This window comes from Alosa alosa, chromosome 1 (genome assembly GCF_017589495.1).
Source record: "Alosa alosa isolate M-15738 ecotype Scorff River chromosome 1, AALO_Geno_1.1, whole genome shotgun sequence".
Lineage (NCBI taxonomy): Eukaryota > Metazoa > Chordata > Actinopteri > Clupeiformes > Clupeidae > Alosa > Alosa alosa.
In genome coordinates, this window is record NC_063189.1 from 6,680,826 (window position 1) to 6,702,923 (window position 22,098).

Consider the following 22,098-nt stretch of genomic DNA (forward strand, 5'->3'; position numbering starts at 1 on the left):
GTATATAGGCCTACTGACAAATAGTTTACATTAGAATACATTATAATTTCGCCCCAATGAGGCAATGTAGAAATGTGTTGCAATTTCAAAACCGGATTACTCAGGAACCACTTATTGCACAGAGGCATGCTTTATATCCTCGTATTCGGTACGGTTTGCTGTTTATTGTGATATTGGGTTTGCCACGTGTTGTGTGAAGGGTTAGTGAAATATTAAACCGAGAGTAATGGGTGTGCACTGTGTGCAAAATGCAAATATGATTCGCCTAAATTGCACGTCGGTTCAATGTTAATTTTCTCGCGAACCATTTTTCACAGCAACTTTGCGCTAATATCATTGGAAAGCTTAGATTCCGCACGTTCACGTGATGTGTGATATCATCAGGTTTAGTTTAGTTAAACCTCATCTGCCAGGTATTTGACCTACCAGGTTGACACTTCAGCGTGAAAAATACTCAATAATACTTAAAGCATACCTGAAGCCGGGAAAATGCGGGGGGAATGCGCCTGGGATGGCTTCTGAAGTAGCATCGCAAATGAGAGAAAATTTAGAAAATTCCACAGACAGGGGGTGCTCTTGAACCCGCTCATCGTCTCTGAAAGCATAACCGTGGCTCAACAGGTAGATCTATAGATAGGCTAAACTCATTTTTCAGGCATCTGACCGACACTTGACACTTCAGCGTGTGTCAGAGTGTGCCAATGCGTGAGAGTTGGGGGATGGAGAGAGAGAGAGGTAGTGCGTGTGTGCCTGTTCAAGACAGAGAGCATCCTGATTGCCCTGTTTCAGTTCAGTTCAGTAGGAACAGGAGCGTCATGGCAGAGGCAGAGTGCCCCCCAAATAGGAACATTTAAGACCCATTTCACATCAGACTACAGGATGTGTACCCTTGTCTCATAAGAGTTCAAAATAACGATAGTCTTGCATGCCCAAAGTAACAGTGACTTTAGCATTGCCCATGGCGGGTTAAATGATTGCAAAAGACATGTTGAGGTGAGTTTAACAAGTGTCATTTCATGTGCATATTATTCAAGACTAGCCTACTAGATGGCTATTTGCCAAGGCTACATAAAGACCAAACTACCAAAATCTACATATTTTATTATCACAATTTTTAACTATAGGCCTTCTTTATTTGGTGTGCTGAGTAGAGACAATTAATTAACAAAAGCTATTCATCACTATTTCAGTATCTAAGAAGGCTAAAGTATTTTTTTATATTTATTTTATTTTATTTATTTATTTTATTTTTTTTTTTTTTTTTGGGGGCTCCCTGAAATGGCTTTTTGCAGGTTGGGATGTCTGCAAATACACACAAAACACAACAAACATGCACACTTCTGATAGGCCTACACTGCCTATCCAGAGGTGTTTCAGCTAATACCAATAGAAGTGCAGTTGTGTTGTTTTGGAGGATATGGCATTTTGGAGCCAAACTCTCCAAACCTACAGCCTACATGGCGCTATGACGAGAATGACAAAGGCGGACATTAATATATTCCCCTCCCGAAAAACATGAGGAAGTACACACTGCGGTGCAGATTACGACAATCAATAATTAATGTCTCAGACCTACACGCAATAAACAATGCTACGAGATTCTAATGTAAAGAGAACGCTTTTTCAATCTCGTCACAAGCGCCGTTACGGGTCCGTAGGTTACGGGTGCGCAAAAGTCTCCACATGATCTAATATGATGTGCTGTTGTCATATGAGAGGAAAAGCTACAAAGAGTCCGCTGAGTTGCACCTGCCTTCAACTGGGACTGTGCAAAAATGGCCGAGACCGCGGCGATCGCGAACCATGAATATGGGGGGGGGGCACCACTGGCGTTGAAGCCTGTAGGGTTGAGCTACACCAGGCACGTAACTGAAGCGTTCCGTTCGTGTTGCGTCTGCTGCAACAATTAGCTTCCACTATAATCAATGGAAGTAGCTACACCAGACGTGATAGCGGCGCGTACTTCGAAAAAATTAGACCATTCATCTAAAATGGATTTTACGCGTCGCGAACGGAACGCTTCAGTTATGCGCCTGGTGTAGCTTCGCTGTATCGCCGGTGATACACTAGCATGCGATGCAAACTCCCCAAATCATGTTTCTGTACGTTGGCGTTACACACACTACTGGAAAATTAGGTTTTGTTTAGGCTACGTGATGATGGACCCCCCCCCCCCCTGCGTATTGCTCTGCTATTGGATACTCGCCTCGCGATGGACGAATTCATTTGCATAAAGTTGGGGATTGCTGAACTTTTTGACGCGCCACAGCCACAGCTCTCGTCGCACTGCATACCCAGAATCCTATGCGGGTGCGGAATTCGCTTCTCATAGAAATGAATAGGGATACTGCGTTGCGGAGTTCGCATCGCATGCTAGTGGATCACTGGCTTAAGGTATGAGCTTAGGCGCGTAACTGAACCAGGCGCGTAACTGAACCGTTCCGTTCACGACGCGTAAAATCCATTTTAGATGAATGGACTATTTTTATCGAACGTACGCGCCACTATCACGTCTGGTGTAGCTACTTCCATTGATTTTAGTGGCAGCTAATTGTTGCAGCAGACGCTACGTGAACGGAAACGCTTCAGTTACGCGCCTGGTGTAGCTCATACCTAAGACTGCTGGTTCGAATCCCGTGTAAAGCTTCAACGCTGGTGGCGGCCCGGTTTCCCCCCCTTTTATTCGCATTTGTATGCAGACAGGCGCACAAACTCAGCGCCCGCTCATGTCAGACTCTTTGTAGCTTCTCCTCTCATCAGAGATGGGAAGTAACGAAGTACAAATACTTCGTTACTGTACTCAAGTAGATTTTTCAGATATTTTTACTTTACTATTTATTTTTGAGGCGACTTTTTACTTTTACTCCTTACATTTTAACACGAATATTGGTACTTTCTACTCCTTACATTTCAGACAGATTTGGGCGGCATTCGCGGCAAATCATTGCAGCTTGATGGCAGTAACGTTAGCACGTAGTATGTCTCAATTAAATTTAGTCCAAAATGCCCTCCTCCTCTCCTCGCCTTTGGTGCTTCCCTAACTTCTAGCTGCAGTGTAGCCTATATCCTTAGCAATAAGAAGATGCAGCACTGGGTCTTGAACAGCAGTGGAGGCTAAACGCAGCCCACCTCTGAAATTTCAGAAATAGTTTATCCACCCCTTATTAGAGTTTATCCACCTCTCAAAGGATTTTATTCACCAATTACAACTGTTAACATTTAAAAAATCACACTGTATTATCCACAATAACAATATGTACTGTAGGCTACACTCAACACTCTATGAACCACTTAATGCCACTTTTGTATTGTTAACATTGGACAATAACCTCTACCATCATCAAACATGTTCTGAATGCCTTTTCTAAAACTCTAATAAAGCATGGCGCAGTCCACCTTACCGTGATCACAGAATTCATAGTTTACCCACCTCTTATTTTACCACTACATTCCTGGTCTTGAAATATTCACAGGAATCCATAGGAATTAAATATTCATGTTGTTTTATCCAATATTAGTTGTGCACATGTATAGTCCATCTTACTGTATACACACCCATGAAGCCAACAAAGAAAATGCAAAAATAGAGACTTTGTGTAATTATTCCATTTTGTGTAGTCAATCTATATCAGAACCTGACATAATCTGCAAGAAACCTCAGAAATGCATACTTTTATTGTCAGTATGCATTTTGGGTAACCAAAAGTCCTATGGGGAGTTTCCATAGGGCATTACAAAATGCATGAGCATACCTTGGCAAATAATGGTCTAAAGTACTCATTTTTCATTCTATATTGATCTACTTTTGCACACAGCTTTGCAAGACCTGGTGCTAAGACTCAGGTGTGTTTCTAAAATCATATCAAGTGACCTAGAGGGCTGAAATGTGCACAGTTCAGAGATGCTTGTTATCCGGCAGAAAGAGAAAACAATATTCCAGGCTCTGTAACTCCGTGCCAATGCTCCTAAGAAACTACAGATCTTAGCTTTCTAAGGATGTCCAGCATTTGATGGTAGGTCAAAAGAACACACTGCCCTCTTAAGTAGCCTAGGCAGTGCAATGTTGGGGGGAAAGCCTAGAAATGGCCCAACAGGTTATGGGAAGATTTAAAAAGAGAGACTCATCCAGGTAGGCTACTGTTGCGTACACAGTAAAATGGTTGTCATTCACAAGACTACTTTTACTTTTATACTTTAAGTAAATTTCTAGTAGGGGAGGCCACCAAGGCACCTATAACAACTCTGAAGGAGTTAAAAGCTTCAGCAGCTGAGATGGGAGAAACTGCAGTCAAAGCTCTATGGGTGAGTGGCAAAGCTTTTATTAAATCTTGACTAAATTTCACCCAAAGACACGTGGGAGACTCCAAGGTCAAATGGAAGAATTTCTTTGGTCTGATGAGACCACAAATTAGCTTTTTGGCTATCAGACTAGATGCCATGTTTGGCAGACACCAAATATTGAAGCCTGGTGGTGGTATAGCATCATGCTGTGGGTGGGTATACTTCTTGACAGCAGGCCCTGGAAGGCTTGTAAAGGTGAAGGTAAAATGAATTCAGCAAAATATATGGAAATCCTGAGGGACAATCTGATTCAGTCTGCAAGAAAACTATGACTTGGGAGAAAGACATCGAAAAATTGATTTACCGGCCTCCAAGACCAAGCACCAGTTTCATCCAAGACTTTTCTGACTTCCTTGGTATGATTATGGCAAACTGGGAAAGGGTTCTAATTGTGGGAGATTTTAATATACATGTGTGTTGTCCTGATAAACCTATGGTGTCGGACTTCAATAATTTAATTGAAGCCTTTGATTTGATCCAGTCAGTCTCCGGTCCAACTCACATACGTGGGCACACACTTGACCTGGTTCTATCGTATGGTTTTGACGTTAATGATCTGAACATTTTCTCCACCTGTTTTTCTGATCATATGCCAATTGTCTATCGCGTGAATATCCCAGGTCTTATTAAGAAAAGGCGTCCTCCACCATGTTATTCACGTGTTATTAACAACATGACGGTAAACAATTTTGCTAGTGTTTTCAAGTCTGCCCCTTCTACCATCAATCTTGAGAACCCTCTAAATGATCCCAGCCCAGATTGGCTTGTAAATGTTTTCAACACCTCCTGTCAGTTGATTCTTGATTCTTTAGCCCCACTTAAATGCATTAGACCTAGAGCCAAACCACAACCTTGGTTTAATGACACCACCAGAATGCTCAGAAGAGCTTGTAGAAGGGCTGAGAGAAAATGGAAGAAAGATAAGATGCAAATATCTTATGACTGTTTTAAACACTCCCTAACTGTGTTTTAGAAGGCTGTTAAATCTGCTAGAGAGAAATATTTTGCTGATCTTATAGCTAAACATAGTCACCAGCCTAAGGTTCTTTTCAGCACTTTAAAATCCTTAATCAGTCCCACGGAAACTGCAAATACTGCTCCTTCTTTGAACTGTGGTAATTTTCTTTGATTTCTTTGTTAACAAAATGCTTTGTACCCATTTCCTTGTCACACCTGAAACAAGTTGTATTTAATCTAAAACCCTCCTCTTATCCACTCAATTCTATTCCACCAAGGGTGGTGAAAGGCATTTGAGAGTGTGGGTTCCTCCATCCTCTCTATTATCAATTCATCACTTATCTCTGGCCAAGTGCCAACTCATTTTAAACATGCAATAGTGCAGCCCCTGCTTAAAAAGCCAGAGCTTGATGACACTGACTTAAACAATTATAGACCCATCTCAAAATTGCCCTTTCTTTCTAAAATCCTAGAAAAGGTTGTCTTTCAACAACTCCAATCCTTTCTATCAGAGAATGAGATGTTGGTCTGGATTCAGTCGGAATCCAGTCTGGATTCCGACCTAAACACAGCACGGAATCTGCTTTAATTAAAGTCACTAACGACTTGTAACTATCTGTGGATGCAAAGAACTGTACATTACTTATGCTGCTAGATCTTAGCGCCACCTTTGGCACTGTAGATCACTGCATTCTTTTAGAGCGCCTTGAGCACTGGGTTGGAATTTCAGGTACTGCACTGAAATGGTTTGGTTCCTTCTTAGAGGGAAGAACCTTTTCAGTTTCTTTCAATGATACTTCATCTTCATCTGCCCCCTTATCGTATGGTGTTCCACAGGGATCAGTGCTTAGTTGTATTTTATTCTCACTGTACATGTTGCCACTCAGTCAAATTATGAAAAAGCACGGTATATCCTATCATTGCTATGCGGATGATACACAACTGTATCTCCCATTTAAATGTGGTTCCTCTGGTGCTCTAAACCCATTGCTTGATTGCCTAAAAGAGATTAAACAATGGATGTTGACCATTTTTTTTAAAACTGAATGAATCCAAAACAGAAATTCTATTTCTTTTGCCAGATATGTAAAACCTTATGCAAGAAATCTTGGCTTTCTACTTGACCCTGATTTTAAATTGTAGAAACAGATTAATGCTGTTGTCAAGTCATCTTTTTACCACCTTAGAATCTTAAGTAAAGCCAAAACTATGTTTTCTTTCAAAGACTTTGAGATATTGATGCATGCCTTTATTTCATCCCGCCTGGACTACTGTAACTCTTTATTTTGGTGTCACTCAGTCCACTCTATCCCGACTTCAGATGGTGCAAAATGCAGCTGCAAGGCTGCTCACCAAGTCTAGAAAGACACAACACATTTCTCCAGTTTTGAAATCTCTGCAATGGTTACCAGTGAAATTTAGAGTAGATTACAAAATTCTTTTTGTCTTTAAAGCTTTAAATGGACAAGCTCCCCAATACCTAAGTGAGCTTGCTTTCACTGCCCTCCCAGAACTCTGAGGTCATCAGATAAACTACTGCTCTCAGTACCTCAGAGTCATCTAAAAAATAAAGGTAGATAGATAGATAGATAGATACTTTATTGATCCCCAGGGGAAATTCAAGGTCTCAGCAGCAAGTCTACATACAACACAAACACATTCTTTAACATCAGAAAGAGTAATTAAAGTATATAATATAAAAACACAACTAAGCAGTAAGGACAATAGAAGATAAAGAATATGCTAAAATACAGGTGACCGTGCTTTTTCAGTAGCTGGGCTTGTGGAACAGTTGTGGAACAACCTCCCTTTTCACATTAGATTTACACCAACTATTGGTGCTTTTAAAGCCAAGTTAAAAGAACATATGCTATTAATGGCTTTTAAATGAATTGTGGAATGTAATTATTGCCTATTTATATATGTATTATTTTAGTTTTATTTTCCTGTTGTGCTTTTTTTGTGTGTCTTGATTCATTTTGTCTTATATTATCTATTTATTTATCTGTTTTTATTTTTTTGAGCACTTTGGTCAACCACAGGTTGTTTTAAATTGTGCTATATAAATAAACTTGACTATGACTATGACTATGAAAGATTTACTTTACAACAATACAATGAGCCAAAACATATAGTGAAAACTACACAGAAATGGTTTAAAGACAGCAAAGGAGTGGCCGAGTCAAAGCTCAGACCTCAATCCAATAGAAAATCTGAGGCTGGACTTGAAAAGGGCTGTTCACACTCGATCCACTTCCAAACTGACAGAGCTTGAGCAGTTTTGCAAAGGAAAAATGTCTTATTTAACACATTTATGAAAGTGGGGGATTTGGCATAATTTCTGCTTACAATTAAATGGAGAGGGACATCAAGCTCAGATTGTCTCACACATTTATATAAATAGAGAATAAATTAACTCATCTGATATTTCTTGCATTACGCACACGTTTGATTGTCTTTTTCACACCCACCTTGGGTCACCAAAAGGGGGAGACAGAGGGCCAATCACTTGGCTCATAGTTTGGCTTTTGTTATTTCAGTAGCTCTCCTCCCTCTCTTTCCGTTTCATGAATCACCTCGCCCCTCCCGTTAGTCACCATGGACGCTCAAAAGGGGGTAGCTGGTGTGGATTTCTAAACTAAGTTATCGGACAGTTCTGTGACGAACCACGTCTAGAGGCGGTCGCCAGTCTTAACCTGTACACAACTGTTATGAGTTAGCCTTGTTCAGGCTGAAATGCAAGTTATGTACGCCAATGGATTGTCGTCACACCGTGGATTTTATTTCCAATACCTCAGCAGCTTGGATTTACAACACTGTAGGACGATGGGAGTACTAGCCTGTTAGCCCGCTAACAAGGCAGAGCAGCTACAACAAGAAATTTGCCGAGCAGCTGGCATTTGTTTCATTTGATCACCGAAGAGTTCTGTCTTAATTCAAGTGTATCGTGTGATCGCTGATCGAACTGTGTAAACTTTCGACGGAGAATAGACTTACCGACCGCTTGGCATTTCTTCTGTCGCGGAAAAGTGGGAGTCAATCCAGACCGTGGTCGCGAGAGTGGCCTGGAAATCTGTCGGGAATTTGAGTTCGCAAATGAAAGTGTGGGGAACTTTAAAAGACAGAGTAACGTCGCAAGAGACGTTTTCCTTTCTGAAGGCGGCCGCGTCCTTGATCTAAGTGATAATCTATCATGGCATCTTTTGTAGACAATAGTTTTCGTCATGCAGTAATAAAAATCCCGGCGGAGAGGACGCAACAGGTAAGGAATCAACTTCTCTTTACTTATTTATTTATTTTACATTACCCCGCCTATCCACTGAGTAAGTCTGCAAATAATACTTAGGCTACTGTCTTTAATTTCTTATAGTTGACGTGTAGGCATGCGTGGAAATGTTCGATAATGGTAGCACATTTGTAACATTATGGAATTAATATACAACCCTTTTGCTACTGTGCTAACACGTAGCCTGTATGGTCTAATTTCGTGCTAGATTATGAGGATGGTTTATCTGGTGGTCGGAAAGAAACAATGTTGCATATTCGTTTGTGGCATGTTGCCAATTAGTAACCGTTATGACCTACACAGTTAATATAACGGACTCATACGGTATCGCTGTTCTGCGATCAGCTTGAAACTGCTCAGAGTTGGACAAGCAAGTCAGTCCCCTCGGCTCCATGCCATTATTGCTCAGAGGACTTAGTGTGTAGGCTATGGCTAACCCATTATGTCGCCGGCCGGACCTCTGGGCAGGCGAATTTTGTGCAATTCCACATCCTCACCAGTTTCAGAGAGAATCCTGTGCTGTGTCTGGACTAAGGAGAAGAGAGTGTTCGATGAGTATCACATAGCCTACACAGAAAAAACTCATCTATTGCTCAATGATCACATTTTATTGTCATTAGAGGTAGTGTTGTTGGGATGTGGAACTAAATTCCCCTTATTTGTGGGCTGTCTGAGCCAGACTAAGAAAAGGCACACATGGATACCTTCACCAACAGAGTATAAGTATAACAGTACACACAGATATATGATGAGTTATTTATTACTGCTGTTCTGTGGTATTCAGACAGCTTGTATCATCATGGTATATCCTGCAGTATTTTAGAGTGGACATATTGCACCATAAGCATCCAAAGGAATCAAATAACATGCCCACCACAACTCTGTTTGATTCCAATAACATCACCACCAGGCTACTCAGAGTTGGAAAGACAGCTGTGTTATTCAATAAGTATACAGCGGGGCGATTGCTGCTAGTGTGAAATGGGAGCTGTGTGTGGGTATGAGAGGAGGATGGAGTGAGAGAAAGGTGGATTGTTTTGGGTTTCACAGAATCACACTGCGGTGAGTTCTCCATCACATTATCTCCATAATCTCGCTCTGTGTTACACAGACATGGCTGGCAGGATGTTATGTTGTTTGTGACTGCAGAGGTAATGAGTGCAGTTCAGTGAGAACGGAAACCCGCACAAAGGCTCAGAACAGCTTTGTGTGTGTGTGTGTGTGTGTGTGTGTGTGTGTGTGTGTGTGTGTGAGTGAGCGAGGGAGAGAGGGTTTTGTATTGTACTGTGTATTTCTGTGCACTGGCCAGTTTGGAGGATTTCCGTCAGACTCCTGCCCTGGCGTGGCCGTCTCTGGGAGCAACAGGAAGGAGCAAGGGAAGGAGATGTCCTGGAGATATGGAGGAGCTGTGGTCAGCACAATGCATTAGACCAGAATCCACTGTGGCGTCATATGCACAGGTTTACTTTATCGGCCTGGTTTCATTCGTTTCTATTTCTACCTCAGTGTGTCGGAAGGCCAACAGTTTGCACCAACAGTTATCTGTCCCCTCACTGATTGCAGGATGAGGCATGTAGAGGAGAGCATTTAGAAAGGAACTGCTGAAGCAGACAGACCAGACCAGAGTCTCCCCCCAATACCACAGGCAGCCATGGACTGAGGGGGGTTCTGTGGCCAGCTCAGGGCCCGTGAGAAAGTGTGTTAAAAGTGGTTTCTGGTCAAACTGTATAAGGACTTGAAAGTGTGTAGCCTACTGGGGAAGTGCCACACGCTGTTTCTGTTCCTGCCCAAGCACAGGGCCGAGCTTGTGTTTTGGTATGACTCGTCTGTCTGTTTGGTAGGAGAGCTGCCACATTATTTGGAGATGATCTAAGGTGTTTGTAGTCAGCTCGTGTCGCTGCCTCCGCGTCTCAACTGCTGCTGTTAATGTGACTCACTTCTTAATTTAGCTTTTGTGTCTTTTTTTACTCGTCTTCCACTCCCTCTGTCCCGCGGCCTCATTCTTCCACTCTCTCTTTCCCCTTTTTTTTTACTTTGACTTGCATTTTCACTGTCTCCATGTTTTTTCCTGTTTTCTATATCGGTCTTTCTTCCTCTCTCTCTCTCACGCGGACACACACTGAGTAAGTCTACACCCAGAGGAGAAGACTTCCATACTGGCCTCTGGCTGATTGCTAAAGAGGAACCAACCCTGAGAGTTCTCATTCTCTGACCCTAGGATCATGAGTGATCTCCCCCAGCGATCAGACCCAGCCGGCTGGCCCCAGCCCTCTCGGCAGCCTCTCACTGAATCCTGTGTGGGTTTCACAGGTCTTAATATGTCTGCAGTCCCCCCCCCCATCCCCTCCACTGTCACTGTGCATCTATACTTTGCACTTCAGTTGTGAGTCAGAAAGTAGCAGGTGGCAGAGTCTTGGTGTGACCTTTCTGTTCCTCAGCAAAAGCTGCAAGGGCACAGATCCCTTTTCACTTTTCACAAGACTAGAGGCGTTCACACCTGGTCTTCACACACATGGTAGCCTGGCTAACGTCAGACCTCATCTCATTGAGATGGGGTCTGGGAACTAGACATTCATTTTCTCGTATTTGAAACGTGGCAGATGCTTTTGTGCAAAGTGACTTTATGTGTAATATGTCTGAAAGTATTAGTTAATAAGCCCACTGTTGTGTGAAATATAACTCATGATCCACGAGGCAAAGAATATTCTGCATTGCTGTAGTCATTCATCTTCTAGGCCATAGAGGCTCCTGGTAGTTGTCGGCTTTCAAAGGCAAGAACGGATGTTTGCTAGTGTAACCTGCGTTGTGTTGAACCTGCACGATTCAGCCCTGCACACGCCCGGACTCGAACCCGCGGACATCAGCACCTCGGATCGGGAGGCGAGCGCGCTAACAATTGAGCCAATAGCCCAGGCTACTGGCTCGCATGCCAGCAGCACTCTTGAGGCGTCGGGGAGTGAGGTTTACCAACGTTCCACAAGCACAGCTAAGCTAGCTGGCATCCGTTACACTAGTAGCCTATATATCCATCTCAAACAATGCAATCTGTCAGCCTTTCATTTTTGGTCAGTATGGTCTGCAGTGGCAAAGCCATGAAGAAATGGTATGGTGAGTGAGTGACGCAGAACAGAAGGCCAGTGGTGACCTTCCAGGCAAGTGGGTGTCTATGGAGTTGACCTGTCCTTGTTAACACAGGACTCTGTCCTTCATTGTTGATGGAAAACAAGCATACAACACCAAGCAGCTACCAGCCTGTCTGTACACAACATATTGGCTATTGATCATGGGTTTGGACTGTTGTGCACTTGAAGACTTTTTCCATCCCAGATATGTTTCAACTGTGAAGTGCACCATGAGGCTAGCCCTGTTGGTTAAAAAGGTGTGGACACATTTGATAGTAACAGTAATAGATGTTGCCTGACACGGATGTGTAGTCAGATCAGATGGCGAGATATGGATCACCCACAGGCAAATATTGATGGCTTGTCTGCACGGGTGGCCTGGTTACTGTATACTAGACCCCCATTCAATGTTTTACAGCTCCACTGTGTGAGAGAGAGAGAGAGAGAGAGAGAGAGAGATTGTGTGTGTGCGTGTTTGTGTGCCACATGTGAAGAGAAGTGTGAATGTGTAAAATTCAGGGCCAAAGTTCAGATGGCCCACTTGCCCATCTGCTAAACTTACTCCGACAGCAGCATGCACTCTCAGTCACACACCATGGTGGAGGTGCTGCTTGGTTTTCAAACGGAATGTGGGTTGTTCAGATATAAAGACATGCTGGACGAGATCCACATAAAACCCATGAATAGTCCCACCAATGCAAAACTTGTGTGTGTGGTGAAGAAGTGAATAGTCCCACCCATCATATTCCTCAGCACCGGAGCTAAGCAGTTTCTCTGGTCACTGGAATCTGTTGCACCCAGCTGCCACCAGCTAGATAGAAAAGTAGTCACATGCAAGAACTTCCCTGAAACCCCACGCGCAGCCACAAACGTAGCCACTGGCTTCTCTCACATTCAGCACTTTGAGTCTCGGCCCCTGTCATTAGTTTCCTAATGTCACGCAGGCTAATCCGCTGAGTTGCAGAAGACGTGATGCACCAACATTTGTTCATTTTTTACACTAACGTCAATTGATCCTGTTATTTAAAAAAAAAAAATATATAGGCCTCATTAAAAACAATAAAAAACAATATATAGGCCTCATTCACCAATATCTTCCTAAGAATTTTCTTAACTGTGTTCTTAAGAAGGTCCTATGAAAACTCTTAAGCAGATTCATGAAGGTGTTCTTAAACCTCAGAATCGTTCACAGTTTAGTTCTTATCAAGCTGAATCTCATTTCTTCTTAAGTGGACAGGGCGTGCCAATTGTTCTTAATTAGCATAGGTAAATGCAATGTCAATCCTCATAAAAGGGCATGCTTTGAAGTGAAAGCACTGCTGCAGGAATTGAACAGTAAATGAGTCATTATATTTAGTAGCTAGTATGGACCCTTTCAAGAGAGTTGCATTATCAGCATCATAGTTGGCCCCACAAGACTTCCTTTTCAACATTCCATATGTTATCTTAATGCAGAGGAAGTAGATTGGGGCCCAAATAGAACGTTCAAGCATTGTTTTTGTTTTTATTGTTGAAAGGGTCTATAAAAAGTAACAATAATTATAATATTTGTATTCAAAAATATCATAAATGATTAAATATATATATATATATATATATATATATATATATATATATATATATATATATATATATATATATATATAATATATATATATATATATATATATATATATATACAAATTATATTACCGGTATATGTTACACCTTATAATGCAATAACCATTTATTTTGCACAAACAAGTCAGTTCTCGTAGATTCTGTTCTTACCTAAGAACAAGAAAACATTGTTGAATGGCAGAATCCTTGTAAAATGAGAGTGGTTGGTGAATGAGGCCCAAAGACATTGCTTGAAGTCTTGGTATGGTATAGGCCAGTGGAGGTGATTTAATGGTTTAGTAGCAATGAATTGTTCAGCTCTTTTTCAAGTTCTGGAACCATCCAAACCAAAAGAACCGTTTTTTCGGAGTCACTAATGTTTATCGGCTATGCATTCTTTATTTTTTGTGTGTAATCTTTTGGCCTGTTTTAAGAATGTCCATCATTTTAATGAAAGTTTATTGATATTTGATTTGAGCAGCTAATCTGATTTCATGCCTCTGCTCTGTGCTCTTGAAGCAGTGTGTTGATTGACTAAAATTGTTTATGGCTCAGTCTAAACCACTGAGTTTGTTTCTGGCATGTAGAGCCAGGACTGTGTATGAACTGCAGATTGTTTTGGAGTGAGCACACACTGAATGGATAGCTCGTGGAATGTGAGGTGCCGATGACTGAACTTGTATTGGATTGGAATAAATTGCGAACTTAACCTATAACTTTGCAGTGGCTTTAAAGTATATGCTAATTATTTAGTCTCACCTGTCTGACAGATTTGGCAAGTGATTTAAGACGATTTTTTTTAACGATGGGCATGGCTTCTTAACTTTTAGGGCCACACCCAACAACCATCTGGGGAAAGACTAGCCAAGAGTGGAGAAAAATGTACCCAAATGTTTTGTCAAATTTACAAACTACATCTAACTTTATCTGTTATCTATTGATCCATTTCTGCATAAATAGATAGATAATAGATAAGGCCAGCTACTCTTCCCATCTAAAAAAATGTTTTTCCACCCGTGGGCTTATCTTTAAAAAAGCACTCTTAATAATTAACTGAGGGATGTTTTGTTTTTAGTGATTGATCCATTCATATAATTCATTCAACAGCCTTAGCCACACAAAACTACAAAGCGGTTGATTATTTGTGATAACACATGCTGCTAACCTTAATTTCCACAGACAGAATTTTCAATATGCGCTGACATGTTGCAATAGCTTATGTGATCTGCCATACTTGACTAATTCAGACATGAATCACTGGCATGTGAGGGTCGGTTTTTAAGTCACCAAGTAATGCTTTGGAATGTGTTCACTCTGAGCCTTCCAGTTCAGTGAGCCATTAGAGCCACAGAGATGCTAGTAGTGGATCAGCAGACCAGGAGATCGCAAGAGTGAAAACACCAGACAACCAAAACTACTTGTTGAATGTGTTTTTCCACCATATTTTCCCACTATTTTCAAATCTGCATATTTCGATTTTTAGAAATCTGCTTAATGTCCCATGTGGATAACATTGAATGTTGATCAACTGACAAAACATTTTAATTAATTTATGGGGGCAAGCTAATTCAATTGGCACAGTATAAAACCCAGCTCAAAACAGTGGCTGGACAGTCACTAAACAGTCAGTCAAGACTGTAGTTTAGTTCATATATGATTACTGAGATGGCAGCAAATAGCCTATACTAAGTTTGAAATGTGCTAAATTTGTCAATCTTTCTGACCGTCTTTCTGGCGCCATGCTTATAGACCAGTTTCTAACAGATGAATTAGTTTGTGGTCTTAGAACTGTATGGATGCCCACAAACGTTTGATTTCGATGAAGAAGAAAAATATTTGTTGAAGGTACATTTTGAACAGTGGATTCAAATGTCAGAGGGAAAAAAAAATCAAGATCTGTCACAATGTACCTATTTCCATTTTTGAGGGGCTGTATTTTACACAAATTCCAATGAAATGTACCAAATGTGAACAACCATGTACACCAAGCAAAATGATAGGTACACATCATTTTTAAGCAGCCTCATAAACCTTTCAATTTTCCACATCATTTAGGCAACCGCTGTAAATGGCCCCTATAACAGTGGCTGTGACTAAATAGAGAATTCCCCCATTCCACTAATATTTGGAATTTCTTCCCCCATTCCACTAATGTTTGGGATTTCTTCCACCATACATAAATAAGTAAATAGGTACGTGTGGAGGGAACCCCTGGTTGAGTTGGCACAGGCTGACCCTAATGAATTTGTGTTTGTGACTTTAAACACCAGCAACACAGCAAAGTTTGACACTTCCAGTGCAACCGGGAAGTGATCAGACACTTTCAAGTTTTCCACATTTTGTCATCCTTCTTTACGCTTCCCTCATCCTCTCAAAGGAACTCTGGATGTCATTCATAGTGACCATTGGGTCCTTGGTTACCTGTCTGACCAAGGTCCTTCGTCCCGGATTACTCAGTTTGGTTGAGCGGCCAGATCTAGGAAGACTGTTGGTTGTTCCAAACTTTTCCATTTGAGAATGATGGAGGCTACTGTGCTCTTGGGCACTTTCAATGCTGCAGAAATGTTCTTGTATCCTTCCCCCAGATCTGTGTTTTCACACAACCCTGTCTCGCAGGTCTATGGACAATTCTTTCAACCTCGTGGCTTGGTTTTCACTCTGACATACACCATCAACTGTGAGACCTTATATACAGAGATGTGTGCCTCTCTTAATAATATCCAGTGAATTAATTTAGGTACAGGTGGACTCCAATCAAGTTGTAGAAGCATCTTAAGGTCCATTTATAGAAGTAGGATGCATCAGATCTCAATTGCAAGCATCATAACAAAGAGTCTGAATACTTATGTAAATTGAATATATCAGTCTTACTTTTTTATACATTTACAAAACACTCAAACACCTGTTTTTATTGGAGTACTGTGTGTAGATGGATGAGAAAAATAATAATAAAAAATAATTGAATCCATTTTAAGATGAGTCTGAAACAAAAGGTGGAAAACTTGAAAGGGTCTGAAAACTTTCCGGTTGCACTGTATAAAAGCTATCTAGCATCCTAGTTTTGGTGACAGCCTTTATTTACCTACACAGTTGTGGCAAAACGGTTCTTTGTATTATATCCTTTTCTTGGTAGCTAACAAAACTCCATAGTGATGGGCCTGGACAGAGCCTGGACAGTTAGTGGAATGCCATTTCCACTATTTGCTGTTTTTTGAGTGACATTAGCGTTGTGGTAACCAAAACTGTTGACCAGAGTGACCAGAGTGAGCTGGCCATTTCAATCATCCAGTAGTGTTGTACAGGGCACAGAGCGGTCGAGTGGCACAAACCAACCCTGCTGTCCTGCTGCACGCTAGCCCACTCTCACTCCCACATAGCTCTCCTAGTTATGTATTGAATGTTGACGGGCAAGACCCAGGCCAACCTGGACCACACAGAGCATTACAGTTACATACACACACACACACACACACACACACACACACACACACACACACACCCTTAAAAGAAATGATTGGAATTTGTATTCTGTATCCTTCAGTGTTGACACAGATTCATCATTTACAGAATCCCTCTCTCTCAAGCGAATACACACACTCTCACACTGAGTGTCTCTCCAAAGACAAACAAATGCAGAGAGCACAGAGAGCACAGAGAGCACAGGGAGCACAGGGACAGAGAGCACAGGGAGCACAGAGAGCACAGAGAGCACAGAGAGCACAGAGAGCACAAACAGCGCTGGGGCTGTCTCTTCACTCGCTTTATTTGGGCCTTCCTGCCCATAGGTGACATTCCATTTTGTCTCCTTTAGTAAGGGGGTGTGTTTGTGTGTATGTTTAGCGCCTTGGCTCTCATCTCTAGCCCTTAACCTCTCACCCTGAGCCCGGGCCTCTGGAAGGCATCAGTCACTGCCCGCAGTGGTGACTCCGGTCCAGAGTTACCCAAGAGCAGGAATGCGAGGAATGCAGAGGGGGTTTGTGGGTGTGAGCCGGCGAGCGTGTGTGGGAGCGCGTGTGTGTCTGTGGCCTGAACTCTGGGGAGGAAATGCCACAGTATAAGAATAAACAGGACTGCTACCACTGAAACCCACCAATCACAGGGCCCCGCAACTCTCACAGCACTCTCCCTCTGGATTGGTGGATTTGAACGTGGGCTGAGTGACAGTTGAAGGCGCTGTCAGTGAAGTTAGCATCCGCAGGGAAATGCGCTAACTGTCGGCAAAACACCACCCAGTGTTCCCAGGGCAGTAGCGTGGCGTGATGGGAAAGAATGGAATGTCCTGTTAGGGTGGCACAGACACACCACAGCAGCAGCAGCACAGCCACATAGCACTGAGCAGGCACTGGAATGGGCCGCACTCTTGTGTACTTTACCATAGATAGATAGATAGATAGATAGATAGATAGATAGATACTTTATTGATTGGGAAATTAAAGGTCTCAGTAGCATACAGACATCACACACAACATGCACTTACAGCAGAAATGGTAAATATAAGTATAAACATATAACAAAACTCCACTGTACAAAGGGCTGATTGTCAAGCGGCGTACCCATCTGAAATCTGTAATCGTGTACACCCTTTCTACAACTGTTGACTGCAGAGTGAGGGATGAGAGCGAGAGAGAGAGAGAGGGATGCGGTGAAGGGTGGAGAGCAGAGAGTGGTACATCCTGTCCATTTTCTCAGTGTTAAACATTGACTGCGAGGATTGCGCAATCTGCATATCTGAGGCACAAAGGTGTCCATGAGCTCACACAGGTGCCTTTGTTGTGTGTGTGTGTGTGTGTGTGTGTCTCAGGTGTTAACACAGGTGGTGGTGATGTCATCCTACCCATAGTTTTGGCAGTGTCATTCTGGGCTCATTCCATGAGGCAACTATGTCCACCTAGTGGTCAAAATAAGGAAACACACTAGTCACACCACCAGTTGGGCCACTGCCATAAACGACACCCAGTCAGTTGGAGTAGCCTGGTTTGAGCATGTGGCCATTGACAAGAGAGCAGGAGAACAGACATAGATTTAGCACTGGAGGCTTCCACCACACACACACACACACACACACACACAGAGAGATTTAGCACTGGAGGCTTCATGTGTGCAACTCTGTCTCTGTGTGTAGGATCTCCAGATTGTGTACTCTTATCTGCATGGGATGGAAGCACTGTCCAACCTGAGAGAACACCAGCTCAGGTAACAGAACTCTCTCTCTCTCACACACACACACACACACACACACACACACACCACACACACCACACACACACACACACACAGACACACAGACACACACACAAACACACAGACTCTCTCTCCAACTTTCACATACATCCAAACGTGTGCATGCTCAGTGACGTTTCTCTCTGTCTCTCTCAGGTTAATGTGTGAAACAGTCCGATATGAGCAGCATGAGGCCAATGAAGTTCTCTACTAGTAAGTGACATTTTACACACACATCACAAAGCCCACTGAAATGATCCAGTCATGACTTTAGCTGATCCAAGTCATTACACTAAGCTGAGGTTTTGAGATCTATTCATGTGACTCTTCACTCGCAGACAGAATTGGCAAAAACAGACACGCACTTGTTCACACACAACGGCACTGCACACACACTTGCTGTCGGCCCCAGCTGTGGCCCAGGCCCACTCCCACACCCCCTCAGCTGGAGCGGCGCAGCTCAGCGCAGCTCGGGGAGAGAGGAGAGGGAGGGAGAAGAGCTTTCCTCTCGGCTTGGACATAATCCGTTGAAAGTGTCTTTGCATAAATCCCATCTGTGAGAGTTTGATGGATGAAACATAAAAACGATGCCCAAGTTTACACTGACCCAACAACAAGCCCTGCCTTCTTCTAGTCACTTGCTACTTAAACAGGGTCAGCAGTATTGACATGGCAGTGTGTGTGTGTGTGTGTATGTGTGTGTGTGTGTGTGTAGAACTGGGAAAGGGAAAGTATACACATGACTGTAGGTTGTATTAACAGGTGTGAGTGTGATCTTTCTCTTTTCTCTCTTCTCTCTCTTTCTCTCTCTTCTCTCTCTCCTCTCTCTTCTCTCTTTTCTCTCTTCTGTCTCTTTCTCTCTCTTCTATCTTCTCTCCTCTCTCTCTCTCTCTCTCTCTCTCTCTCTCTCTCTCTCTCTCTGTTTGTTTCCTCCAGTCCTGATGACATTGGGAGCTGCTGGTACATTTTGCTGTCTGGATCGGTCTTCATCAAAGAATCCATGTTTCTTCCACGCAGCAGGTGTGTGTGTGTGTGTTATTCCATATGTGCCCATGTATGCGTGTGTGTGTGTGCGCTGCTGTTTTAAGATGGCATTCTCTAACCCTCTACCCCCCCACACTGCACACAACACACCTCCAGCTTCGGGAAGCGCTCTGCGGGCAGTGCAAGGAGAGGCTGTGAGTGCATCGTTCTGGAGCCATCTGAGATGCTAGTGGTAAGTATGGGCAGATGTGAGAGAGAGAGAGAGAGAGAGAGAGAGAGAGAGAGAGATGCTCTTAGAGACAGATATGCTCTTAGAGACAGCTTTCCTGAATGTTGTCCTGTCCTCGTGTCCTGTCCTCGTGTCCTGTCCCAGGTGGACTACGTGGACGAGAGTGAAGTGTACTTCCAGCGCCAGGCGTCTCATCGCCAGTCCCGCCGCAGGTTCCGTAAAATCAACCAGAGTGGGGAACGAGAGACCATCATCGACACCGTGGAGCACGATGACTACCCCCTCAGCAGCAGCAAGCCCCCCCTACCCCCCACCTACCACTCAGTAAGTCCTGTTGTCTTTGAACTGAACTGCAAAACACACACACACACACACACACACACACACACACACACACACACACACTAAATCATACAACACACAACCATAAAATACACACACTCCTGTAAGCCAGTAAGGCAACTGTACTCTAAGCTGTCAGTGGCTTCAAAACTTCTCTGTGATGCGGGAGTAATGGTGCAACGTTGTTCTTTTCCTTGTGTTTGCAGGAGAGCCCCAAACAACAGGTGAGTCACACACCCATATAGCCATCTACTGAGTTGACCTCTGCGGGCCGCTGGGCTTTAATGAACCCTTTAGTTGAATAGAGCAGTGGAGCTGACGTCTGGCTTGAAAACAGCTCTGTTTTGGGATTGGATCTGGTTTCCTGCTGCTCTCTGGGTGTCTATACATGCATACTAGTAGATTGAGAGTTATGGGGTAATTGCCACCTCATTTCATCTATTGTTCTCTGTCTCTGACTGTCTGTCTCTCGCTCCCTCCCACACACACACACACACACACACACACACACACACACACACACACACACACACACACACACACACACACACACACACACACACACAGACAGACACTCTCTTTTTTTCCTCTCTCTTTCTCTCTTGCTCTGATTCTCTCTCTCTGTCTCTCTCTCTCTCTCTCTCTCTCTAGCCGGAACACTGCTGTTCAGGTCTTTCCTTTGAGCATCATTTGAGTGTGTGGAGCCGTTGGGGGGGGTGATGGCCATGGGGCGGGGCGGGGGGAGGGATGGTGGCAGGGGAGGGGTCTAATTGTTCACTAATCAGTCAGTGTGGGGTCGCGCCGGAGATGGGTTTGTAGGACAGTGGGCGTCAACCCCAGCCCCTAGCAACAGCACCCCTCCCAACCCCCCCCCCCCACCAGCCGCTCTGTAATCCCACCCGCAGTGTGTGTGTGTGTGTGTGTGTGTGTGTGTGTGTGTGTGTGTGTGTCTGTTGAAAAGAGCCGACCCTGTCTGTGTGAGTTTTGTTCATGTGGTGATGGGTGGGAGGCCACATGCCTGGGGCATAAGAAATCGGCTTTGGCTGATAGTGTGTGTGAGAGAAAGTGTGTGTGCCCGTGTTTTTTGAAAGAGTGTGTGTGAGAGGGGGAGAGAATGATAATGGTTTAGTTTAGAGAGGACCCTGATCTGTTCAACATTATGAAGCCGTTAGTTATCTCAAGCACCTATGGAGACAGGAACCAGACAAAAATGGCTGTGAGTATATTTATACCCACTTACTCCAACACATAGAGATTATCTTAGAAACACTTTTAAACATCGGCATCTACGCTCTCATATGTGTAAACACAGCAGTCCTAGCCAACACTGACGTGTGTGCAGTTACTTTAAGCGTGTTTTGTGTCTTTATGCAGTCCGCTGTAGCTGCCTACGCTACATCACACGCGAGTATTTTAGTATTAGACTATTTCAATAGAGGCAAGGCGCAGTCCTATTTGACTAACAGTGACATAAAAGTCTGAGATGTGGTATTTGAGGGTGTTTTTTTAGTAGCAATTGTCTCTACTTTAGCCACATCTTTTTGAAAAGGCTGCAGGGCTTTAACCGGTGAGGTAGTTTCAGTTGTTCTCTCCACTCCTGTGTGTTGGTGTGTTGTTGTGTTGTAAACATTGCCTGCCTCTACATGAGTTGAGATATTTGTATTAGTTTTTAATTTGCAGACTTAATGCTTCATTATCTACATGCGGTTGAACAGTGGTGTTTATCAGAGTTAGTGACCACTAGCATCGGTCTCCGCTATATCATTAGATTAGAGACGGCTGACATTGTGTGGGACTGTGTGTATGGCTGGGTATTTAGGCCAGTAGAAGTAGGCCAGTGCTTTAAACACACGACTAGCATCCATTTTCATAATCTGTCAGAGGGACATTTAAACCTGCGGATTGTAGATGAAGCAGAAGGTGTTTGTCTCTCTCTGTCTCTCTCTCTCTCTCTCTCTTTCTCTCTGTGTGTGTGCGTGCATGCATGTGCAGATGTGTTTACAGATGTGGGAGGTTGT

The 22,098-nt window shown here is 43.2% G+C and overlaps 1 protein-coding gene across 1 annotated transcript in view; it reads left to right on the top strand.

Annotated features, from left to right (window-relative positions):
* The first annotated feature begins 7,880 nt into the window (after window positions 1-7,880).
* The window catches only part of rapgef2a (Rap guanine nucleotide exchange factor 2a), a 32,205-nt gene continuing 17,987 nt past the window's right edge, over window positions 7,881-22,098 (top strand). Inside the window, 7 exon segments of the mRNA XM_048257320.1 lie at window positions 7,881-8,560; window positions 18,428-18,498; window positions 18,682-18,738; window positions 19,462-19,545; window positions 19,666-19,741; window positions 19,883-20,062; window positions 20,287-20,304. Coding sequence (XP_048113277.1) covers window positions 8,492-8,560; window positions 18,428-18,498; window positions 18,682-18,738; window positions 19,462-19,545; window positions 19,666-19,741; window positions 19,883-20,062; window positions 20,287-20,304 — 555 coding nt within the window. The 5' untranslated portion in view covers window positions 7,881-8,491.